The sequence below is a fragment of the Miscanthus floridulus genome, chromosome 1, assembly GCF_019320115.1.
Source record: "Miscanthus floridulus cultivar M001 chromosome 1, ASM1932011v1, whole genome shotgun sequence".
Classification (NCBI taxonomy): domain Eukaryota; kingdom Viridiplantae; phylum Streptophyta; class Magnoliopsida; order Poales; family Poaceae; genus Miscanthus; species Miscanthus floridulus.
Genome location: NC_089580.1, coordinates 117,524,022 through 117,545,605, shown reverse-complemented (window position 1 = coordinate 117,545,605; position 21,584 = coordinate 117,524,022). Strand labels below are relative to the sequence as shown.

The window sequence follows — 21,584 nt, the reverse complement described above, 5'->3', positions numbered from 1 at the left end:
CTTGCGCTTGAAGCTATTGATGTCCTCTGTGCGCGCGTCAGTGATGATCAAGTCGTCCAACATACACGTCGACGATGAGCTCCTCCTTCCCCCGTCGCCGCGTGTAGAGCACGTGCTCGGTTGCGCACCGTTGAAACCCAAGCTCGCCCAGCGTGGCATCAAGCTTGGCGTTCCATGCTCCTAGGGTCTACCGCAGCCCGTAGAGCGCCTTGCGCAGTCAGAGCACCATGTGCTCCTCTCCCTTGACGGCGAAACCTGGAGGTTGCCTGACGAAGACCATCTCTACCAGCTCACCGTTGAGGAAGGCCGATTTAACGTCCAAGTGATGGAGGCGCCAGTCCTTTGCTGCTGCCCAAAGCTAGTAGCAAATGGACTGACTCCATGCGCGCTACTGGCGCAAAGACCTCCACGAAGTCTATGCCCTCGCGCTAAACAAAGCCTCAGGCGACGAGGCGCGCCTTGTGCTTGACAACGGCATCGAGCTCATCCCACTTGACCTTGTACACCCACTTTAGGCTGATCAGACGGCATCCTGGAGGTGGATCGATGAGCTACCAAGTCTTGTTTTCCTCGATCGCCTTCATCTCCTCCAACATCGCCCGTCGCTAGTTTCTGTCCCGCTCGGCTAGCGCGAACGTGGGTGGTTCCTCTACACTGACAAGCAGCGGCTCTACGTCATTGAGCAGCTGACCAGCCAGTCCTGAGGGTTCTATGCCGCCGACGATGTCGTCCAGCCTACAGAACCATACCTCCTCACCTTCGTGGAAGGCATCCACGAACTCAGTGATGTCACTTGGAGGTGAGGCGAACTCGATCGGCATCGATGGAGTTCCCTGTTGTGCCAGAGTGCTTGTCATAGCACCTGGAGTGCTCGGCACCCTGGTTGTAGTGCTCGGCACTACTTCTGGACAGCTCGTCATAACTCCTGTAGTGTTTGGCCACACTATAGGAGTGCCTAGCCTCAGTCTTGGAGTGGTTGGCACCACTGCAAAATGTCTTAGCTCCACCACGAGAGTGCTCGGCACCCATCCTAGAGTGGTCGCCACCACTGCAGAACCTCTCGGCACCACTCCTGGCGTGCTCAACATCCCTCCAAAAGTGCTCGACACTCCTCTCGGAGTGCTTGGCATCCCTCCCGAAGTGCTCGGCTCTACCGCCGGAGTGCTCGGCACCTCTTCCCCAGTGTCTCCACCACAGTGGATGACCAAGTGCTCGACGACGAAGGTGCTGGTGAAGCCGCCAGCTTTCCCCGTGCTCGGACTGCTCCAGTCCCAAGCCGCCTCCTAGTCGAACATGACGTTGCACAAGACAAGCACCGTGTCTCCATGTGGGTCATAGAGCCGGTATGCCTTGGTACCCTTCGCATAGCCCAGGAACACCATCGGTGTGCTCCTATGCTCCAGTTTGGTGAGGTTTGGCTTTGTTTTCCTGAAGTGGCCGATGCAGCCGAATGTCCGGAGGAAGGACACGCTCGGCTTGCGCCCATACCAAGCTTCGAATGGCGTCTTGCCCGTCAAGGCTTTGGTCGGAGCGTGGTTGAGGATGAACACCATCGTGGTCACCACTTCTCCCTAGAACCTTGTCGGCATGCCTTTGGCCTTCATCATGGATCGGGCCATGCCAACCACCGTCTGGTTCCACCTTTCCACCACGCCATTTTGTTGTGGCGAGTACGGCATGGTGTGATGTTGCCCCACACCCTGATCCACGCAGTACGCAGTGAACTCCACCGAAGTGAATTCGCCGCCGCGATCAGTCTTCAGCACGCGGAGCTTCTTGCCGCTCTTGGCCTCCGCACGCATCTTGAACTTCTTGATCGTCGCCGCCGCTTCATCCTTGCTCGTCAGGAGTTGCAGCCACATGTAGTGACTACAATCATCCATGACCAGGAGGAAGTACCGCCGACCACCATTTGTAGCAGGCGTGATCGGCCCGCAGAGGTCACCGTGGACGAGCTCGAGAGCGTCCTTCACGTGATACTTGGCCGCCTTTGGGAAAAGTAGCCTCCTCTACTTCCTGGCCAGGCAGCTATCACATAGCTCGCCTCCATGCTTGATGTGGGGTAGCCCTCAGACCATCTTCTCCAGCCGACCAAGCGCGTCAAAGCTGAGATGTCCAAACCAGGCATGCCACATCCATGGTTCCTCGGAGTGCCTTGCCGCCAGGCACACCGGCTACTCTACCTTCAGGTCGAGTAGGTACAACCGGTTCAGGGACCTCTTCACCTTGGTAAGAAGTCGCTGCTCTCGGTCCCTGATCCTAAGGACTTCGTCCTTGATCAGTACCTCGCTACCATGCTCATCTAGCTGACCAATGCTGATGATGCTGGAACACAGCTGTGAGATGTAATATACATCCGTTAGCGCGCGGTGCTCCCCGTTCTGGCACCTGAAGATAATGGTGCCACACCCTTGGATAGCCACCCTTGAGCCGTCACCAAACTTCACCAAACCGGGTAACATCGTCGTCGATCTTAGAGAAGGATTCCTTGGAGCCCGTCATGTGGTTGCTGGCACCAGAGTCTAGATACCACCACTGCTCCTGGTTAGCGCCCACACGTCCGAGGTGGACTTGGGCGCGTGGTTCATCGAGGTTGACAGTCTTCAGGGCCTTCCCAGGTCCTTCCACCGTCGTCGCCTCTTCCCTCTCCTCAGCCTCGACATCGTGCAGTGCACCGAACGACGCCATCAGGATAGTGGCCTCATCCTCATCATCGGCTTGCGCCAGATGAGCCTGAGCCTTCTTCTCCTGCTTGCGATTTGGGCACTCCCATGCCCAATGGCCCATCTTCCCACAACGCCAGCAGGCGTTGGGGTCGACCTACTTCTTCTTCGAAGAAGCCTTGCCACGACGCTTGCCATCGCCACTGCGGCTGGAGGAGGCTGCCTTCCCAGAGTTCCTCCGAGCAGTCCACTCCTCTTCCGTCAGCAGGAGTTTTCCGTTGTCCTTCGTTGTTGTCGCCTGCTCTAGGCGCTCGTCCACCGCCCGCAGACGGCATGTCACATCCTCAATGGTGAGGGTGCACAAGTCCAGCATCGTCTCTATGGAGAGAGAGATCTGGATGTACTTTGCCGGCACAGAGTGGAGGTACTTGGAGATCGCCTCCTCTTCGTCGATGGTGACGCCATAGCTCTTCAGCTTGCTGATGAGCGTCTGTAGGCGGAGGGAGAAGTCCTCCACCATTTCACCATCCTTGAACTTGAGGTTGGCGTACTCCTGCTTCAGAAACGGGTCGTTGCCTTCTTTGCGTGGTCGGAACCGACGCGCATCGCCGCAATAGCCTCCCACGACTCCTTAGCCGAGCTCTTCGCCCCCAAAGGCTCCCTGTACTCCACCGGTACAGTAGCGAGGATAGCCTCCAACGCTGACATGTCATCTTCCTCAGTTGGTGCCCTTGTCAACAGCATTCCAGAGTTGTCGGGCTCTGAGCTTGACCTTCATGGTCACCGACCACTCTTCATAGTTGGTGCGAGTCAGCATCAGCCAACTGGTGCCACTGACCTCCCGCACCGTGCGAACAACGACCTCCGGTCGTGGCTGGGCAGCCACAGCAGTGCCACTATTGTCGCCCATCTCCGAACCGCCTGTCATCGCCAGCGGTTAGTCTAGCGACGGCGCTTGTACGGCTCTGATACCACTTGTTGGCCCACAGGATCATCGGCTCAGGTGAGTGAATCACTCACCAGTCTTGCCGAGCACCCGCTAGTGTTGTCGAGCACCCACTAGCCGTGCCAACCATGAACAAGCGTTGTCCGTCCCCACGCACTATGGACAGAGCTAGAAGAAGGGATAACAGAGCATACACACACAGTACAAGACAACAGCGTTGGCTAAAGCCCTGTCTAGGAGATGACAAATCTGAACTCTCTTTACTGAGTTGCCGTGGTAGTCTATTTATACAACTCTATCCATCTAGTTCTAGTACAGCTGCCCTGCTGCAACAGTGACTAGATAACATATAGGGCTGACTCTGCGCCGGCTTCTGCATGTGCCTACAGTGCTGCAGGTGAGCCGTGCGGCGCCTGCACCTGCAGCGGCTACAGTATCACAGCTAGGGGCCTTTTCGGCGCTGCCTTCCCCTTGCTGTGTTCACACAAGGTAGCAGTAGATTATCTAACAAGGACGCTCTGGGATCTACTTACCATAGGGTAAAAGCTCTTTTCTCTTGGCCAAAGCTCAAACAGGTGGTGACTGATTATGTTTAGAGCTGTACAGTTTGCCAGCAGGCTAAGGTGGAGCATAACAAGATACCAAGCATGCTTCAACCACTCCTAATTCCAGATTCTTCATGGTCTATTATAAGCATGGACTTCATTGAAGGGTTACCAAAAGCTGGGAAACATGATATCATACTTGTGGTGATAGATAAGTTCACCAAGTATGCTCATTTCTTGACTCTATCTCATCCTTATACAGCACTGACAGTTGCTCAACTGTACTTCAGTAGTATTTATAGGCTACATGGGTTACCTAAGGCAATTATATCTGATAGAGACAAAGTGTTTACCAGCACACTTTGGAAAGAGTTGTTCAAGTTGTCAGATACCCAGTTGTTGATGAGTTCATCATATCATCCACAGACTGATGGTCAAACCTAGAGGTTGAATCAGTGCCTGGAAGCTTTCCTCAGATGCTCAGTTCATGCTTGTCCCAAAGAATGGCCCAAATGGTTACCACTTGCTGAGTATTGGTATAACACCAACTTTCATTCAGCCCTGGGGATAACTCCATTTGAAGTATTGTATGGTCATCCTCCCAGAAGCTTGGGTATTCCGAATCCTACTGCAGTATCCATCAGTGATCTGTCTGCTTTGCTGACTGAGAGGAATTTGTTGCATAAACTGATTCAGCAGTAGTTGCTTAGGGCTCAGCAACGTATGAAGAATCAGGCAGATAAGAAAAGATCGGAGAGGGAATTCAAAGTTAGAGATATGATTTATCTAAAGCTCCAACCTCACATCCAGTCGTCAGTGGCATTCAGAAGCAATCATAAACTTTCATTCAGGTTTTTTGGGCCATTCAAGATCATAGCCAGAGTGGGTGTTGTAGCCTACAAATTGGATTTACCACATACTGCCCAGATACATCCTGTGGTGCATGTCTCACAGTTGAAGTTGCATATCCCTCCTAATACTGAAGTTTTACAGTCACTGGATATAGTTGCTACTGATCCTGCAGTACCTATTTTGCCAGTTTAGGTGTTGGATGTTCAGGACATATGGTTGGGTGGAAAGCTGAAGCAAAGGTTGTTGGTGCATTGGGACGGGCAGCCACCATCTATGGTGACTTGGGAAGATGTTGCTGACATGAAGAGGAGATTTCCCACAGCTTGGGGTCAAGCTGTTGCTAAAGCAGGGTGTAATGTCAGGACCAAGATAAGGCCCGTGAAGAAGACCAGGAGAAGCTCCAAGAGTGGCTATGCTCTTCATCGTTATGTTGATAGCTTTGTAAGCTGGGCTTGGCCCGTGTAGGTGTAGGGGCTCGTCCCATGTAGTTGGTCGGTGGCTGCGACGGTATATGAGTCGTTGTAACAAACTCTGAAGGCTTATCGAATAACAGAACTCCAAACTGTTCCCCAACTACCTCTGATCTCCACCCCACCTCTCTGCTGTTCTTGCTACTCTTCCCCTGTTCTTGCTTCTCCAATCCCCAAATCTGTCGGTTCCTATATCTTGGTTACTCAGGATTGTTACACCCTATTCTCCAAGGGACATCACGACGATGACGTGTGCAGAATCACTGGACCATCAGCTGCAACCGGCATGCGCCTTCTTAGACTCCCGAATCGATGTCTACAACTTAGCCGGCAACATTCGGATGGATGATCGCTTCCTCATTCATCGTTTGCATGCACCAAAGGACAGTTTGAATGAACTCAGGACGCCGAACAAAGATTGTGTTTGGTTGGTGGTGCAGCGTGGCTTTTGGCCCCCCATGTTCTATAGAAAATATTTAGAGCCCGTTTGGAGGGGTTTCTTCCGGCTTTGGCTCCTCCACTATAGCAGTACTATGGCGGAGACAGGAGAAGCCTCAAATGTGGTGCTCCTCCAGCTTCTCTTTCTAGTTCATTTTTTAAGGAGCCGGAGCTGTTTTTCTCCCCGCTACAACAAAAACAGTGTTGCACAGTATAATGGGAGCCAGAGCCGGAGCACCAGGAGTCACACCAGACACGGCCTTACTTCCGCTAGAGTTTAATGGAGCTCACTTCAGTTTCAAAAATGAAATGAAAGTCCGGTCATAAATTTTTGGACCACGGCCAAAATTTGTCTCAAACCAAATAGATGCTAAATTTACAACGCATGTGCATAACTTGCTTGATTCACTGGGCCAAGAAAATAAGTAAGACCTTTCTATTGCAAACCAAAGCAGCCAAATTCAAGCAGCTTAGGTCATAACTCACAACGACGACCAGTATCTCGAATCTGAAGTCTGAACTGATTAATGTGTTTTACATATACCAGCATTCGCATTCCGACGCTGATAACAAAATACAACAGCTGCGGCAGCAGCCAGCTTACACAGGCAACGTGTTTCAAACACCTGATATACATCACAACAGACAGTGCTACACATCAGTCGGTAGCCAGATGGCTCCCTCTTGTCAGGGTCAGAACCGTCTCTTCTGCTGAGGATACCCAGGGTTCTGCTGCATCCCCGTCCCTTGATCTGCCTTCCTTCTCAACTGTTTGTCACACACATCAGGTTTAAGTGCTTCCACAATCACAAGCCTTCTTCAATAACACATCACACTTAAGGCCAAAATTACCTGGTGCGGATGAGACTGGCCACCTGCGCCTCTCTGCATAGGGATGTTACCAGGATTTAGCCCAGCCATGCCAGCCTGTGATGCATTGAAGGCAGCCATGTTTGCTCCAGCTGCCACTCTTGGCATCCCCCCAACCATAGGTTGCTGCGGCATTTGTCGTGGCATGGGTCTTGCTACAGATTGACCTCCAGGTGGAGCATTCCCTGATGGCTGAAATACAGAAATGCATCGCAATATAACTTGGACAACCCAGACACGATTTCACATCTATGCTGCAGATGGGTAATTGGAACTAACAAGAAGTTGGGTTCCTAAACCAGGTATGGAAAATGAAGTGTTAGGAAGAGGTGTGTTACCGGTTGAGTTGGTTGAAGGCTTGTTGTTCCTTCAAAATCTGTTGTAGTATCTACTGGACGAACAGGATACTGTACAATTTTCTCCCCTGGTTGGGATGGTAAAAGCGCGCTAACCAGAAAACAAGTTCAGTCAGGAGTATAGGAAATACCGAAATCTTATGCCAAACATCTGAGAATTTTTCTGCATGAAGCCATTCAAACTAACAGGTATTTCTTCGGAATTTGCTCACACATACTTACTTTCGTCCAGGTAGTGGGTCCATCCGAAAGTATCTAAGCAAAGAAAAGAGCATATTCTGAAACATTTATGTACAAAAAAAGTAGTCACAGAGACCACAGCATCAAGTACATGAGCGGCAATGTCAACTTTTCAGGATGGAAAAATATACATCTTTGTTTAAGCTAAAGAACTCCGCCTATGTGGTCTCAACATAGCAGGTCCCAAGCCCTGGTAAAGGAGGAGGGTTGTAATAGGCGTGGCGAGCCAACGTTAAACCTAGCCATTCTAATGGAGATGAAACTCGAAAGAAAACCGTTGGGGCGTAACCCTCTTAGCGACACGCCATATCGGAACCCGGGTATGGTGTTAAATGAGCAAGGGCCGGGTCGTCACCCCCGTGACGCACCGTGTCACGATCTGGGCACAGTGTCAAGTGAGCAAGGATCGGGTCGTCGCATCCTTAGTGGCGCGCTACATCGGCGCCCGGGTGTAGTGAAAAATGAGCAAGGGTCTTCACATCTGAGTCGACGGGTGCGAATGGTAAGGAAGCTAGTCGAACCAACTAGGATCCGTTTATGTAGTTGAAATATAGGGTCGCTTACAGGTAAGTTAAGAAAATTAATTGATACCGCGACTAGGAGGCGTGTAAATATATTATGCGTTCAAGAGACTAAATAGAAGGGTTAGAAGGCGAAGGAGGTGGACAATACAGGTTTCAAGCTTTGGTACACAGGGACAGTTGCGAATAGAAATGGAGTAGGAGTTTTGATTGATAAGAGCCTCAAGAATAGTGTGGTGGGAGTGAGAAGGCAAGGAGATAGGATTATCTTAGTCAAGCTTGTCATTGGTGATATGGTCTTGAACGTAATTAGTGTGTATGCCCCCCAAGTAGGCCTTGACGAGAGTGCTAAGAGACAGTTCTGGGAAGACTTAGATGGCCTGATTAGAGCTGTACCTAGTAGTGAGAAGCTTTTTATAGGAGATCTTAATGGACATGTAGGTACTACAAGTGCAGGTTTTGAGGCAGTTCATGAAGGTTTTGGGTATGGTAGTAGGAATCAGGAGGGGGAGGAAGTTCTGGACTTCGCGGTAGCTTTTGACCTGATGATAGCCAACACTTTCTTTAGAAAGAGAGAATCTCATCTAGTGACCTTCAGTAGCGGACAACACTTTAGCCAGATTGACTTTGTCCTCACAAGAAGAGAGGACAAACGAGCTTGCTTGGGTTGCAAGGTGATACCAGGGGAGTGTGTTGTTTCTCAACATAAGCTTTTGGTGACAGACTTTCGTTTTCAGGTGCATGCCCGTAGGGATAAACAAGCTAAGATTGAAAGAACAAAGTGGTGGAAACTGAAAGGGGAGACGTCAGAGGTATTCAGGGAAAGGGTTATCAAAGAGGGCGCTTGGAAGTAAGAAGAGGACATAAACAACATGTGGGAGAAGATGGCAACCAATATTCGGAAGATGGCCTCAAAGGTGTGTAGAGTAACCAAAGGAAGTGGAGGCAAGGCTAAAAATACTTGGTGGTGGAACGAGGAAGTCCAAAGGACTATTAAGGAGAAGAAAGAGTGCTATAGACGCTTGTACCATGACAGGAGTGTGGACAACATAGAGAAGTATAAGGTGGCAAAGAAGACTGCAAAACGAGTTGTAAGTGTGGCAAAGGGTAGAGCGTACGAGAATCTTTACCAACGTTTGAGTACGAAGGAAGTAGAGAAGGACATTTATAGGATGGCTAGGGTTTGTGAGAGAAAGACAAGAGACTTCAACCAAGTTAAGTGCATTAAGGATGAAAGGAAGCATTTTTTGGTGAAGGAGGATGAGATACGACATCGATGGCAAGAGTATTTTGACAAATTGTTCAATGGTGAGAATACGGACACAACCTTTCAGTTGGATGACTCTATTGATGACACCAATAGGCGCTTTGTGCGGAGAATCCAAGAATCTGAGGTCAGAGAGGCGTTGAAAAGGATGAAAGAAGGTAAGACGATGGTACCGGATGGTATCCCAATCGAGGTGTGGAGATGCCTCGGGGACATAGCTATAGTATGGCTAACTAAGCTGTTCAACCATATTTTTCGATCGAACAAGATGCCTGATGAGTGGAGAAGTATATTGGTACCGATCTACAAGAATAAAGGGGATATTCAAAGTTGTACTAATTACCGAAAAATTAAGTTGATGAGCCATACTATGAAGCTATGGGAGAGAGTTATCGAGCATCGCTTGAGAGCAATAACGCGGGTCTCTATAAACCAATTTGGTTTCATGCCCGGAAGGTCAACCATGGAAGCCATTTTCTTAATAAGACAAGTTATGGAGCGATATAGGGAGAAGGACATACACATGGTTTTTATTGACTTGGAGAAGGCTTATGATAAAAACCAAGGAATGTTATGTCTTGGGCTTTGGACAAACATAAAGTCCCAACGAAGTACGTCGGGCTCATTAAGGACATATACAACAATGTTGTGACTAGAGTTCGAACAAGTGATGGAGACACGGATGACTTCCCGATTAGGATAGGACTACATCAAGGGTCAGCTTTGAGCCCTTATTTGTTTGCCTTAGTGATGGATGAGGTCACAAGGGACATACAAGGGGACATCCCTTGGTGTATGTTTTTCGCGGACGATGTAGTGCTAGTTGATGAAAGCCGGACAGAAGTGAATCAGAAACTGGAGTTATGGCGGGAGACTTTGGAGTCCAAAGGTTTTAGACTCAGTAGAACTAAAACTGAGTATATGAGATGTGACTTCGGCACTACTACTCGGGAAGAGGAAAATATTAGTTTGGAAGGTCAAGTAGTGCCTAGGAAGGATACCTTTCGATATTTAGGATCAATGCTACAGAGAGACAGGGATATTGATTAAGATGTTAACCATAAAATCCAAGTTGGGTGGATGAAGTGGCGGCAAGCATCTGGTGTCCTATGTGACAAAAGGGTACCACAGAAGCTAAAAGGCAAGTTTTATAGGACGGCAATTAGACCTGCTATGTTGTATGGTGCAGAATGTTGGCCTACGAAAAGACGACTGTTCAACAGATAAGTGTCGCGGAAATGCGTATGTTGCGTAGGATTTGCGGTCATACAAGAAAGGATCGAGTTCGGAACGATGATATACGTGATAGATTAGGGGTAGCACCAATTGAAGAAAAGTTTGTCCAACACCAGTTGAGATGGTTTGGACATGTCCAACGAAGACCTCCAGAGGCACCGGTGCGTAGTGGAATCCTAAGCCAGAATAGTAACGTGAAGAGAGGCAGAGGAAGACCGAAGTTGACTTGGATAGAGGCAATAAAAGGAGACTTGAAAGGATGGAATATACCCAAAGACTTAGCCTTAGATAGGAGTGCTTGGAAGACAGCTATCCACGTGCCTGAACCTTGATTGCTTATGCTGGGTTTCAACTCTAGCCTACCCCAACTTATTTGGGACTTAAAGGCTTTGTTGTTGTTGTTGTTGTTGTTGTTATTGTTGTTGTTTGTTTGTTTGTTTAAGCTAAAGACATATATATCATTAAAGCTTCTAAAAATGAAAAACAGAGATTAGAATCCAGAAACCATTATATTCTCATGTTATTATAAGGGAAGCAGAAATATCTACAAGGCTATTGATGAGCCCAATTAGCCTTCAATCCTAGCAGTTAATGCTCACTCATGTCTCGAAAGGAACATATCAGTACTAATGAAAGAAAATAAATTAGATTTAAACACGAAATGTGGGTATAGAGATTTTAGTCCATAGATGTTCATTTATAATTTTTACATCATACCTGAATAAATGAAAATAAGGAAACAAACCTATAATCAAAATAAAAATAATGGTAGGCAATAAATAAGCAAAGAGGCATGGCCGCATGACCAAGTCATTGCGTAGTGACTACTTAAGTCTGAGTATAATGATTTTTAGTATGAGGCCTGAATAAATGAAAAAAAAGGAAATAAACCTATAAATCAAACCGGGAATAACTTCAGGCAATCCATCAGAAAGAAGTATGGCTAATTCATTGCATAGAGACTACTTAAAGTCTACCGAGTATAAATGAAAGCTAACACATGATTCTTAGTTTGACAAGAACAGGTCACAATGGTCCACAAGATGGCTCCAGCATATTACTGCAATGCTGTCTTTTGTAACATTGCTAACTAGATTCAGGCCACAATGAAATAGAACATTAATGGACTAATTATAGGCATTTTGGAAATGATCAAAATATACAACCACTCAACCAGGCCACAAGGAAATAAAAGAGCAATGAATATGTGAAAGTATTTAGTTATTTACTCATGCTCCAAAGCTTGTGCAGCTGTTATACGCTTTCGGGGATCATACCTAGAACAGGACAATGTCATGGTGATGAATCAAAACAACAAGAAAGCATTAACATATAATATGTTCAATTGCTAACAAGCTAGAGAGCAATCAGCAAGTGACATACTCAAGCATTTTTGAGAGAAGGTCAAATGCAGGACTCTTCGGTGGCAAATGAACAATGTTATGGAGACCGGGGTTGTCACTGAAAGGAAGAAAGGATTTACCTGAACAGATGAGTGATGAAAAGGTAATAATCTGTGTATCTTAGAGCAATTAAAAAACGTCAAACATACTACTTATGGCCTTGAATGTGTTGGTCGTTTTGCCACCATGGAAGATTGGCAAGGGTAGGCCACTTTTCAACTGTAGGGTGACCTGCAGAAGGATTGGATTATATATAACAAATACAAGAATACAAAAGCCAAACAGTACAGAAGAGGAAGCGGGCCATCCATACCTAAGACCTTAAAAATCTTGTCAAGTTGATCAAGCTACAAGACATGCGTAAATCAACTCTGAGATTTAAGGTGCAAATGAATGGCATACACAGAGGAAAATTTCTATAAAATGTAATACAGCAGATCATACAATGATACAAGACAACAATATGTAAGTATCTGCCTACTTGATTTTATTAAGATGAAGGATTGGATCACACAAGACAGTTATTTTACTTGGCATGTAAATGTGGCAGTTTTGGTCTTATAATCTAATCTGGTAGCAAGATAACAACCATAATTACTTGAGTGAAAGTGCCCATACCTGGAATGGATTCGGAGTATTTTTTGCTTCCACACCTTGGAACAGAGGTTTCAGTGTGAGCAGTTCAGCAAAAATGCAACCAACTGCCCACATATCTATAAATAATTTAAGGATTAACTGAACTGAATCAAACAAAGAGAAATACAAGGTAAAAGAGATATGTTTTTGCTCTCCAGGCAAGGATACCAACAGCACTCGTGTAGTGTTTTCCCCCAAGTAACAGCTCAGGAGCACGATACCAGATAGTTACAACAACCTGAAAATCATTGATAAGCCATACATATACACAGCGGATATCGGTAACAAACCACATGCTCCCACATGAATAAAAGAGAAATCAATGATTACCGAAAGGTTCAGAAAATGTAAAGAGAACTGAAATGTAATATGGGTGTGTATGCATCTTCTAAGCCTCAAATTTATCAGAAGCAACCTACAGCATATTTTCCATTACTTGTATACCTGGAAAGAAGGGCAGAGTACAGCAGCATGCGTGCTAGCTAAAAGGAATGCATGTGGAGGTGCTCACCCCATTGTCACATAATGGTTTCAGTGGAGCTTGATATATCCTAGCAAGTCCAAAATCAGCTATCTTTATAATTCCATGCTCGTCTCCTTCTCCCATGACCTGTAGTGGCACATATGCAAGAACTATAAGCAAGAGGACAAGTTTGCACAAATTTTGCAGTTATATTTGTATATCTGCAGGTGGCACCATACCAGTATGTTGGAAGGCTTTAGATCTCGATGTATGATCCAGTTACTGCAGGAGGTAAAGGGGGGATAGTTGAGATGAGCCACCGGATTTTCACTAGGGCTTGCCATCGAAAGCAGCACATAATACTCCACTTACCTGTGAAGATAGTTGAGGCCGTTGAGCAGTTGCCACAGTAAGGATTTGACAGTGTATGGGTTAATGGAGGAGCTCAGCTTCTCCCTGTGATGCCTGATAATCTCCTGCGGTTTGTTTGGTTGGTTTGGTTAATCAATTAGGTATAGGACTCAAAAAATGAAGAGAAGATGAATTGAAAACACCATCACATACATAGAGGTCGTGCTCTGCGTAATCGAATGCGAGGTATAGGGACATGTCAGCGTGGTTGATGTGCACATTGACAAGCTTGACGACATTCTCGTGGTTGATCTCGCGCAGGAGCTGGCAAGCAACCAGGTATATTAGGCTAGGGTTTGGTGCTCCAGCCCCAGAGGGCCGATAGGATGGAAAGCGTACAGGAGTAAGAAGCAAAGCAAAGGGAAAAACAGACCATGATCTCTCTAATTGCGGTGGGTGATACGCCGTCCCCCTCCTTGGACTGCTTGAACTTCTTGATGGCGATAGGGGGGCCGCGGCGACCGGGCGCCGGGTGGGACGGCTTGAGGCGCGCGAGGAAGACGAGGCCGTAGGTCCCCTCGCCGATCTTGCCAATCAGCTCGTACTGCTGCAGCCACGCCGGACGGTTGGCGCCGCCCGCGCGCCCGTCCCCCATCCCCGTCGCCGCGCCGGCCAACCGCCGCAGCTGAAAGTCCTCGTCGTCGTCGTCTTCTCCGACGCCGTGGTGGCGGCCGGCTTCCCTTGACTTGTTGGACCAACGGCAAGAATGCTCCTAACATACCTGCTCGCGGTTGTGTGGACCAAGATTATAGTTAGGCCCAAAGAGAATGACGGCCCAGTCCACATACGACTAGGCCAACGCAAGGTCTTCTTCCCTTCCTGCCTGTCCTGCTGTGCTAAGAATGTCTTCAATAGGTAACTTACATGGACAGTCAAATCTAAAATGGGTAGTGAGATCTAAAATCAGTCTCTAATAGAGTATTTATATGGAAGATCTATTTTGAGTTGTCTAATAAGCACAACCAAATATGAGTATCCTCTTTCTTAGAAACATATTTAGAGAAAGAATTCTGTTTTGGATCTTATTGTTAGAGAAGATATCGAATAAGTATTGAACCATTTGACTTTAACGCTATCCAAATATTAAATAGATCTTATATTTTAGGTGATGTTGTTGGATATAGTGTAAGGGAAGACTCGGCTATGTTTAGATAAAAAAAAACTTTTTCAAAAAGTGCTACAGTAGTTATCACATCGAATTTTGCGATACGTGCATAGAGCATTAAATATAGACGAAAAAAAACTAATTGTACAGTTTGGTTGGAAATCGTGAGACAAATATTTTGAATCTAATTAGTTTATGATTGAACACTAATTACTAAATAAAAACGAAAGTACTGCACTAACCAAATTCTCAAATTTCGCGAACTAAACACAGCCTCATCAAAGCAGTGCTCAAAAAAAAATATTCAAAGTTCTGAAAGAGTGTGCTGTGTGTTATCCATTTCTTCTCTGCTCTGCTCCGAGCGCCGCCGCCGCTGCCGCCGCTACCAGAGCAGCCCAGTTCGGTCCCATTCGGTAGATATGGCGACCGGGAGTGCCAGTGCCACGGCGTCCCTCTCCGTGGCGGCGGCAGCGGCTGCTGCTCTGCGCGTCAGGCGGCCATGCGTTCGCTCTCGCGCTTGGGCCCCCTCGCAGCGGCCGCAAAAAGGGGCAGTCCTCAGCCTCAAGCCTTGCGCCTCGCTGGCACCACACGCTCCTCTGTGGCGGGCGGAGTCGGATGCCGCAGGCGGTGGTGCCGGCGCCGGCGACGTCATGGGCCTCCTCCTCCGGGAGCGCATAGTCTTCCTCGGCAACGAGATCGAGGACTTCCTCGCGGACGCCGTTGTCAGCCAGCTCCTCCTCCTCGACGCCATCGATCCGGACTCTGACATCCGCCTCTTCGTGAACTCACCAGGGGTCCCTCAGGTAAAGGTCCTATCTTCCTTCCCTTACTTACAACAGAGTTCCATTTCAATCCTCCTTATCTTTAATCCATTCATTCATCACCATGGACTACTCTTAATTTGTGTGCCTACTTCACTTCGAAATCTAACTCAAGGACTACACTTGTGACCACTCTTGCTGCCTTTCAGCGTACAAATGTTAACTCGATCCTCAATTTTATCTTTGCAATGTACGAACTTTAACTGAATTGGTGAATCATGAAATTTATTATCTAACCCAATCCAGTAACCCTGAACTTTTCATTCTTTCAATGACAAAACTGAAAAGGGATAACATGTAGGCATCTCGATTCTATATGTGATAGACACAAATCGCAGTCAAATTCATTTCCACGGGCTGACTTCGGGTCTTAGGATTCCCATGTATAGGATATAATGAAGGGCAGGCCTGGTGCAGTGGTGAGAGCTGTCTCACTGAGTCACCAGGTCGTGGGTTCAAAGCAGCCTCTCCACAGATTTTGCGGGGGAAGGTTTGCCTCGGTTTTACCTTCCCCAGACCCCACTCATGTGGGAGCCTCCGGCACTGGGTCTGCCCTTTTTTTTTAAGATATAGGCACAATAGATTGACAACTTTTGTTTGTCATGATTCATGTTGTGGACTAATTGATCCAAGCCTATACAAACCATAACCCTATCAGGGTCAACATATTCTTCTGATGTCTGCAGTCATCACAGTTTTTGGTGCATCCTTGCAGCACTGACTGGCTAGTTGATCCTGTTGCTGAGAATTCTTCAATTCCTACAAATATTATTTGTTCACTATATGTTCCTTTCCTTCAGATATCTCCAATCATAGATGAAAATCATGTCTGCAACTGCATCTAGATTGCTCTGAATCAGTTTAATTAGTCTTTTCCTTAAGTTATAAACTCCTGAAGCAGCAATGCCTTTTACTGGAATTCCAAGGGAGAAGACTATTTGTTTTTATCATTGAACTATTGTCGGAGTTTGATTTTGGCCATGAGCGACCAGAAATCTTTGACCATCCAGCTATCAAAACCATTCACATATGGACATCCAGCAGTTTTGATGGTGGTTTTCTCTTGCGTGGACAACATGCTCCCCTCTGCATGCTCTCTCTTAATGCCGCAATTGTCCCCCTCTTCTCTATCTCTCCACCGTGGCCCTCTCTATCAACGCTGCTGCTTCGGGTTGACCCATCCATCACGGCCACCAGCGTGCCCACCGCATGCTCGCCTACGCGTTTGGACATGGCGCGCACTAGCACCTTCACCGCCTCCAATGCCGATGACCACGGCATTGCGGCCGCCCTTGGCATGGTATAGCCGCTCCACGGCCGCCAGCGCATTCTCAGGCTCCCCTGTACCGCCCTCCGCCACGCACCGGGACAGCGTTGCCCCCCAAACCACGATTGGGGGCAGGTCCAAACCGACATAACTAGGCTTAGAAGAGGGGTCGAGAGGATCTTTGGGGCACAAGTAAGCTCATCCTAGGCTCAAATTCAACGGAGAAGCAGTAGAGGCAGCTGGCCATGGTGATGCCTAGCGGCGGCGCAGCACTGAGGATAGGAACAGCGAGGGCAGCCGTGCCTAGGCTTAAAGAAGCGGTTGGGAAGAACCGCGGCCTTGCACCAGAGCTCATCATGGGGTCAGCGGGGGAAGAAGAGCACCCGAGATGGCAGTGGAGAGAGAGGAGAGAACTGTGATGTGGAGAGAGACAACATGTAGAGGAGGGAGAGATGGAGAAGAGGGTCTAACATGTGGGCCCCACTTTGGCATGTCGTCCATGTAAGCGAAAACCACCTTCAAAAATGCTGGATGGCTACACATGAATGGTTTTGATAGTTGGATGGTTAAAGATTTATGGTTTTGGGGTTTCATGGCCAAACTCGAACTCTGGTGATAGTTCGATGGTCAAAAATGGACTTCTTCCAAATTCCAAACCTATACTACTCTAGACCTTATATGCACTATCAAAATCTAGTTATAACCGCTGCAGAACTTTTTAAAGGAACAAAGTAATTTAGGCTGCAACACCTGTGTTCTGAGTTATCTAACTGGTATCATGCCTCATTGGTGACTGCTTATTCTGTCACATTATTTGCCTAAATGGGAACATGTTCTACTTGTCCATCGTGAATTATAATTGTCTGAGCAGATCATCAAGCCTTTTGCTCATCATAGAAATGTTAATACAAAATCCTGTCATTTGCCGACTGACTGTTTTGTTACTCTTTCAGTGCAACAATGGCCATCTATGATGTAATGCAGCTTGTGAGGACGGATGTCTCCACTATTGGAATGGGCATAGCTGGGTCAACAGCTTCTATAATCCTTGGTGGTGGCACGAAGGGCAAGCAATTTGCCATGCCCAACACCAGGATTATGATCCATCAGCCTGTCGGAGGTGCAAGTGGGCAGGCCCTAGATGTAGAGGTCCAAGCAAAGGAGATATTAACCAACAAGAGGAATGTCATTCGGATCGTATCAGGCTTCACGGGCCGCACTCCGGAGCAGGTAGAGAAAGGCATTGACAGAGATCGTTACATGGGCCCTCTTGAGGCCGTCGATTATGGACTTATTGATGGCGTGATCGATGGAGACAGTATCATCCCACTTGAGCCTGTCCTGGAGAGGGTGAAGCCTAAGTATAACTATGAAGAGTTGTACAAGGATCCGCAGAAGTTTCTTACACCAGATGTCCCAGATGATGAGATATACTAGTCTAAAAGTTGTATTTTATGCGAATCTTGAGTCAGTTCTTCTGCAAGCAGTTGCTTTTGATCGCCTGTAGCTGTCAAACAAATCCTAGCACTAGCTGTAGCTTATTGATCTGGTTTACTGCCTGTTTTACTGACTGAATGTTGATTCGAGCAGCAACTAGAACCTGTTGGTTGTGGTTGCCATCGCACATGTGTTCTGGTGTTATTGAGGGTTAGAATGGTCTGGCTGTTTCGTTTTGATGTCTGACCATTTCAGGTGTGGCACGTTGAGATCGGCCAACTGTTTGGTTTTTTTTACCACCAGCACAAGCTTCTGCATCCATTTGGAAACATTTTCTTTGTGATGAAGATAGGTCTTATCAAAGTATAGCGAATATATAACTGTAAAGTTAGTATCGCATGCAATGATGACAGCCTCTTAGGACATGTGTCTTCCCAGAGAGATTTCAAAGGAGACTTCAAAAGTTCTAAGCAAAAAATGTTCTCGAATTTATTCGCTGCCATGTGCCCTCCAAAACAGAATGAAGAGTTTGCCGTAACAAGTATTTCTTTCTTAAACTCAAAGGTACAGTAATGAATACAACAATCAGCTTGTTAACAAAAAAAAAAGAATACAACAATCAGCGATGCTGATATAATCGTAATGAAGCCATTCCTGTCATCAATTGAAAGCAGAAACAGCAGGAACAAGAACTGCTGGGGCACCTGCACCTACGGTGCTTTCAACTCTGAGGGAAAGCGGATCCCAAAACTGAACACTGTGGTTCCCGCTTTTCAGACTCATTGGTGCTTTGATGCAGTCAGCAGCAGCATCACCATGGCTCTCTCTTGCTAACTTTGCTGCCGCGGCCCTCTTCAATCTGATACGTTCAGCTCTTGACCCGATTGTCTGACCCAGTATTGAGGCGGCTATAGTAAGGGCCATGGCTGTCTTCGGCATCAGCACAGATTTCCTGAGCATCCCTATGAAAGGCACTGCTGCATGCACTGCAGCAAACCACTGCACTGAAAACTTCTTTGTGTGCTCCCTCCAGATGCCGAGAGGTACATTTGCTGCCATACCAAGCAATGCAATCACCAGTATTTTTGTTGGCAGGGGCTGAGGGCGAAGGCCCTTTGCAAATGCTGTGCGGGATAGTGCTGCGCGGGCAGCAACCACTGCAGGTGGGCACTTCAGTTTCATACCAGCTGGGGGTGTCATCATCTTTGCTACAAGTGGCACAACACCGCTTAATGCCCTATAAGACTTTGCAAGTGGACATTGGCCCGTTTCCAGCCACTCGTTACTCAGTGCTTCATGATTGTTAGACTGGCCTTTATTCTGAAATTCCAGGGAAAGCAAAATCAGACAACTGAATGGCATGCTCCCTCACAAAAGAACATGGTAGAGTTTTTAACCATTTAGTGTTACCACTTTGAAGGATGGTTCAGATACATTGCATGACATGTGTCTACTTCTACCAAATAAATTACTTTCTTTGGTGATGAAAAAGATACACTGGAGACAAGAAATATTGAGAAGCATAGTTAGCACAAATTACCTGGGGGAGGTTGTTGGGGTTCTTTTTGTTGGAGTTTTTCCTATTGTGATTATTTGAGAAGTCACCAAAGCTGAAAAACCCTCCAAATGCAGATAGACTGATGGTTGCTGCTTTGGCCGCCAATGGATTGAACTCAGGATTGGGCTTTCGCAGTGGCTTCTCAATCTGGGCCAATGATCCTTCTGAAAGCGGGACAACCCCATCTCTACCATGGAAAACTCGAAATGCCATGTCAAAATTAGGCCCATCTTCGAAAATTGGTCCCTTGGCTCCTCTTGCCTTCACAAGCAGCAAACAACACATTTAGTGATCGCATCCAAAACATCAATGATCTTCAGAAATGGATGGTGTGGTAATGTAAAGAGTAGCGGGAAGTAAAGGGCATACCGGAACAGGGAAGTTGACAGATGAGAAGGAAAAACTTGTAGGCTCATTGATGTTCCTGAGGAATGGGCATCTTTCAATTCCTTGTTGGACGACAGTTTCTTCCAAGCACATAGGCTCATTGAGAGCTCTTCTAAAAGCTGAATCCATATGGAGGCCACCGGCTAGTCGACCTGCAAATGTGGAAATGTTGAGACTTGAGAGAGCAATTTGAGCAAAGAAATTATATGTGTCATAACAAATCATAGCACCAACTGTCTCCTATCATCATGTGTAAAGTCAACTCTAGACTAGATCAATGGTATGCTCGAATAGAAAAGATGGTGTGAACTCTGAAGCCGAATGCTGACAGGCAAAGCTAGCTGGGCAAGCCTAAACGTGAGAGCCTTTTGTTTTGTGGCTCCGTTTCAAGTGTGAACCAGTTGAGTATTAGCTGTATTCCAGCAAACAACTCGGTAGCCCATGTCAATTGTTGACCTGCCTGCCTACCTAACAGCACTAGAGCAGTTGGTTAGCACATGAGCGCAGGCCGGCCTGACCTGCCGTGCAATTGTGCAAAAAGCACCCAAATTTGCCTCCCAGGCCGACTGTTTGTTATCGAAATATTTGAAAGAAGGTTGTGATCGCCGCGCCGCTGCCGATGACGTTGACCAAAAAAAATGGCTACAAAATCAGGAGGAGATGCTGCTCATGATTCGATTAGATCAGAAATCGGCCCTCTAGTTGCAATTAGAATGCAAAATACTTGGAAGCATGAGTCGAATCGTTCGTTAAGGGTCCTAACGAATTCCTTAACCCTGCACAAGTTGGAAGCATCCGCCTTGCATCGAGTCCTCCCCCGAGAGAGGAGCAATCCGTCCACATGTACATCCTAATTCCTAATCCAGTAATCCTAGCAGGCGGGAAATCCAGGAGGAAAAAAGAGAAGTCTCACCTCCGATTCGAAGCGAAGCGAAGCGAAGAGCAGGCGACGGAGATCTTCTTGTCCTGGCTGGCTGGCTGGGTGGGGGGTTGCGCCGCGTGTGGCGAGCACAGGGACAGGCAACAGGCGAGAAGAAGAGAAGAGAGGTGTGGATGCGCCGGAGATGAGGAAAGGAGGCCGAGGCCGAGACCGAGACCAAGTAGTTGGTTGCGGGGTGGGTGGCTCGTTGTTGCATCTGCGTTGCCGTATCAGTTGTTGGTTTGACTCTGACCCGGCCTGCACTGCACCCTGCACCTGCACAGCACCAACGCGCACGCACGCTTTCCACGCGCCCCAGCCCCGCGTCGCACTCGAACATGGGCTTCTGGAAGCGCTACTTCTTTCGTCATTCCGTGCGTTGACACGATCAAGAAACCAAGAGATTAGAGATGGGATATTCACTTTATTAACATCCTATCAAATGGCCCATAAAAAGCCACTCATATTTGTACAAATTTGCCACATAAAAAAAACTTCTTACATTCTTGCTAATTTCGTTCACTTTCTCGTGCGTGGTTTCACGTGTCACCATGCAAACGTAAAGGGCTCATGCGAAAAGATGTGATAACCTCTCCCTTATGTCCATTTATCCTTTGTGTCCCTCTTCTCCCTCCCATGATCCGTCTGAGCACCTCCTCCCGGATAGGAGCAGCAAAGACAAACTCACGGCTACGAACACTGTCTCGGGATGGGCCCTGAGAGGTTGTTCATGGACAGGTCGAGGAACACTAGGTCGCCTGGAGTGCCGGGGC

At 47.3% G+C, this 21,584-nt stretch overlaps 3 protein-coding genes across 4 annotated transcripts; 1 reads left to right on the top strand and 2 right to left on the bottom strand.

Annotated features, from left to right (window-relative positions):
* Positions 1 to 6,336: 6,336 nt before the first annotated feature.
* LOC136539245 (cyclin-dependent kinase E-1-like) lies at positions 6,337 to 14,017 on the bottom strand. 2 transcript variants are annotated; one of them, XM_066531187.1, is made up of 15 exons: positions 13,691 to 14,017; positions 13,471 to 13,581; positions 13,279 to 13,382; positions 13,146 to 13,188; positions 12,955 to 13,053; positions 12,612 to 12,681; positions 12,426 to 12,520; positions 12,121 to 12,154; positions 11,957 to 12,038; positions 11,788 to 11,865; positions 11,634 to 11,681; positions 7,363 to 7,395; positions 7,123 to 7,231; positions 6,767 to 6,976; positions 6,337 to 6,682 (listed from the first exon to the last, which is right to left on the bottom strand). In XM_066531187.1, exons 1-15 carry the CDS (start codon positions 13,910 to 13,912, stop codon positions 6,608 to 6,610), a joined length of 1,413 nt encoding a protein of 470 aa, XP_066387284.1. In that variant the 5' UTR covers positions 13,913 to 14,017; the 3' UTR covers positions 6,337 to 6,607. The 2 variants fall into 2 exon arrangements, with proteins under 2 accessions (XP_066387284.1, XP_066387287.1); XM_066531190.1 differs by lacking the exon at positions 7,363 to 7,395.
* Positions 14,018 to 14,766: 749 nt separating this feature from the next.
* Positions 14,767 to 18,122, top strand: LOC136491621 (ATP-dependent Clp protease proteolytic subunit 4, chloroplastic-like). The gene is made up of 2 exons (XM_066487910.1): positions 14,767 to 15,217; positions 17,454 to 18,122. Exons 1-2 carry the CDS (start codon positions 14,842 to 14,844, stop codon positions 17,945 to 17,947), a joined length of 870 nt encoding a protein of 289 aa, XP_066344007.1. The 5' UTR covers positions 14,767 to 14,841; the 3' UTR covers positions 17,948 to 18,122.
* Positions 18,123 to 18,411: 289 nt separating this feature from the next.
* On the bottom strand, positions 18,412 to 21,011 carry LOC136491611 (uncharacterized). The gene is made up of 4 exons (XM_066487904.1): positions 20,806 to 21,011; positions 19,875 to 20,044; positions 19,488 to 19,766; positions 18,412 to 19,267 (listed from the first exon to the last, which is right to left on the bottom strand). Exons 2-4 carry the CDS (start codon positions 20,019 to 20,021, stop codon positions 18,608 to 18,610), a joined length of 1,086 nt encoding a protein of 361 aa, XP_066344001.1. The 5' UTR covers positions 20,022 to 20,044; positions 20,806 to 21,011; the 3' UTR covers positions 18,412 to 18,607.
* Positions 21,012 to 21,584: the final 573 nt, after the last annotated feature.

Coding starts and splice junctions, on each gene's coding strand:
- LOC136491621 (XM_066487910.1), top strand. CDS start 14,842: ATGGCGACCGGGAGTGCCAGTGCCACGGCGTCCCTCTCCGTGGCGGCG. Junction 15,218..17,453: donor CTTCGTGAACTCACCAGGGG/TCCCTCAGGTAA, acceptor GACTGTTTTGTT/ACTCTTTCAGTGCAACAATG.
- LOC136539245 (XM_066531187.1), bottom strand. CDS start 13,912: ATGGGGGACGGGCGCGCGGGCGGCGCCAACCGTCCGGCGTGGCTGCAG. Junction 12,155..12,425: donor ATACTCCGAATCCATTCCAG/GTATGGGCACTT, acceptor CATGTCTTGTAG/CTTGATCAACTTGACAAGAT. Junction 7,232..7,362: donor GACCCACTACCTGGACGAAA/GTAAGTATGTGT, acceptor TTTTCTGGTTAG/CGCGCTTTTACCATCCCAAC.
- LOC136491611 (XM_066487904.1), bottom strand. CDS start 20,021: ATGGATTCAGCTTTTAGAAGAGCTCTCAATGAGCCTATGTGCTTGGAA. Junction 19,767..19,874: donor CTGTCAACTTCCCTGTTCCG/GTATGCCCTTTA, acceptor CTGCTTGTGAAG/GCAAGAGGAGCCAAGGGACC. Junction 19,268..19,487: donor ACCCCAACAACCTCCCCCAG/GTAATTTGTGCT, acceptor CTGGAATTTCAG/AATAAAGGCCAGTCTAACAA.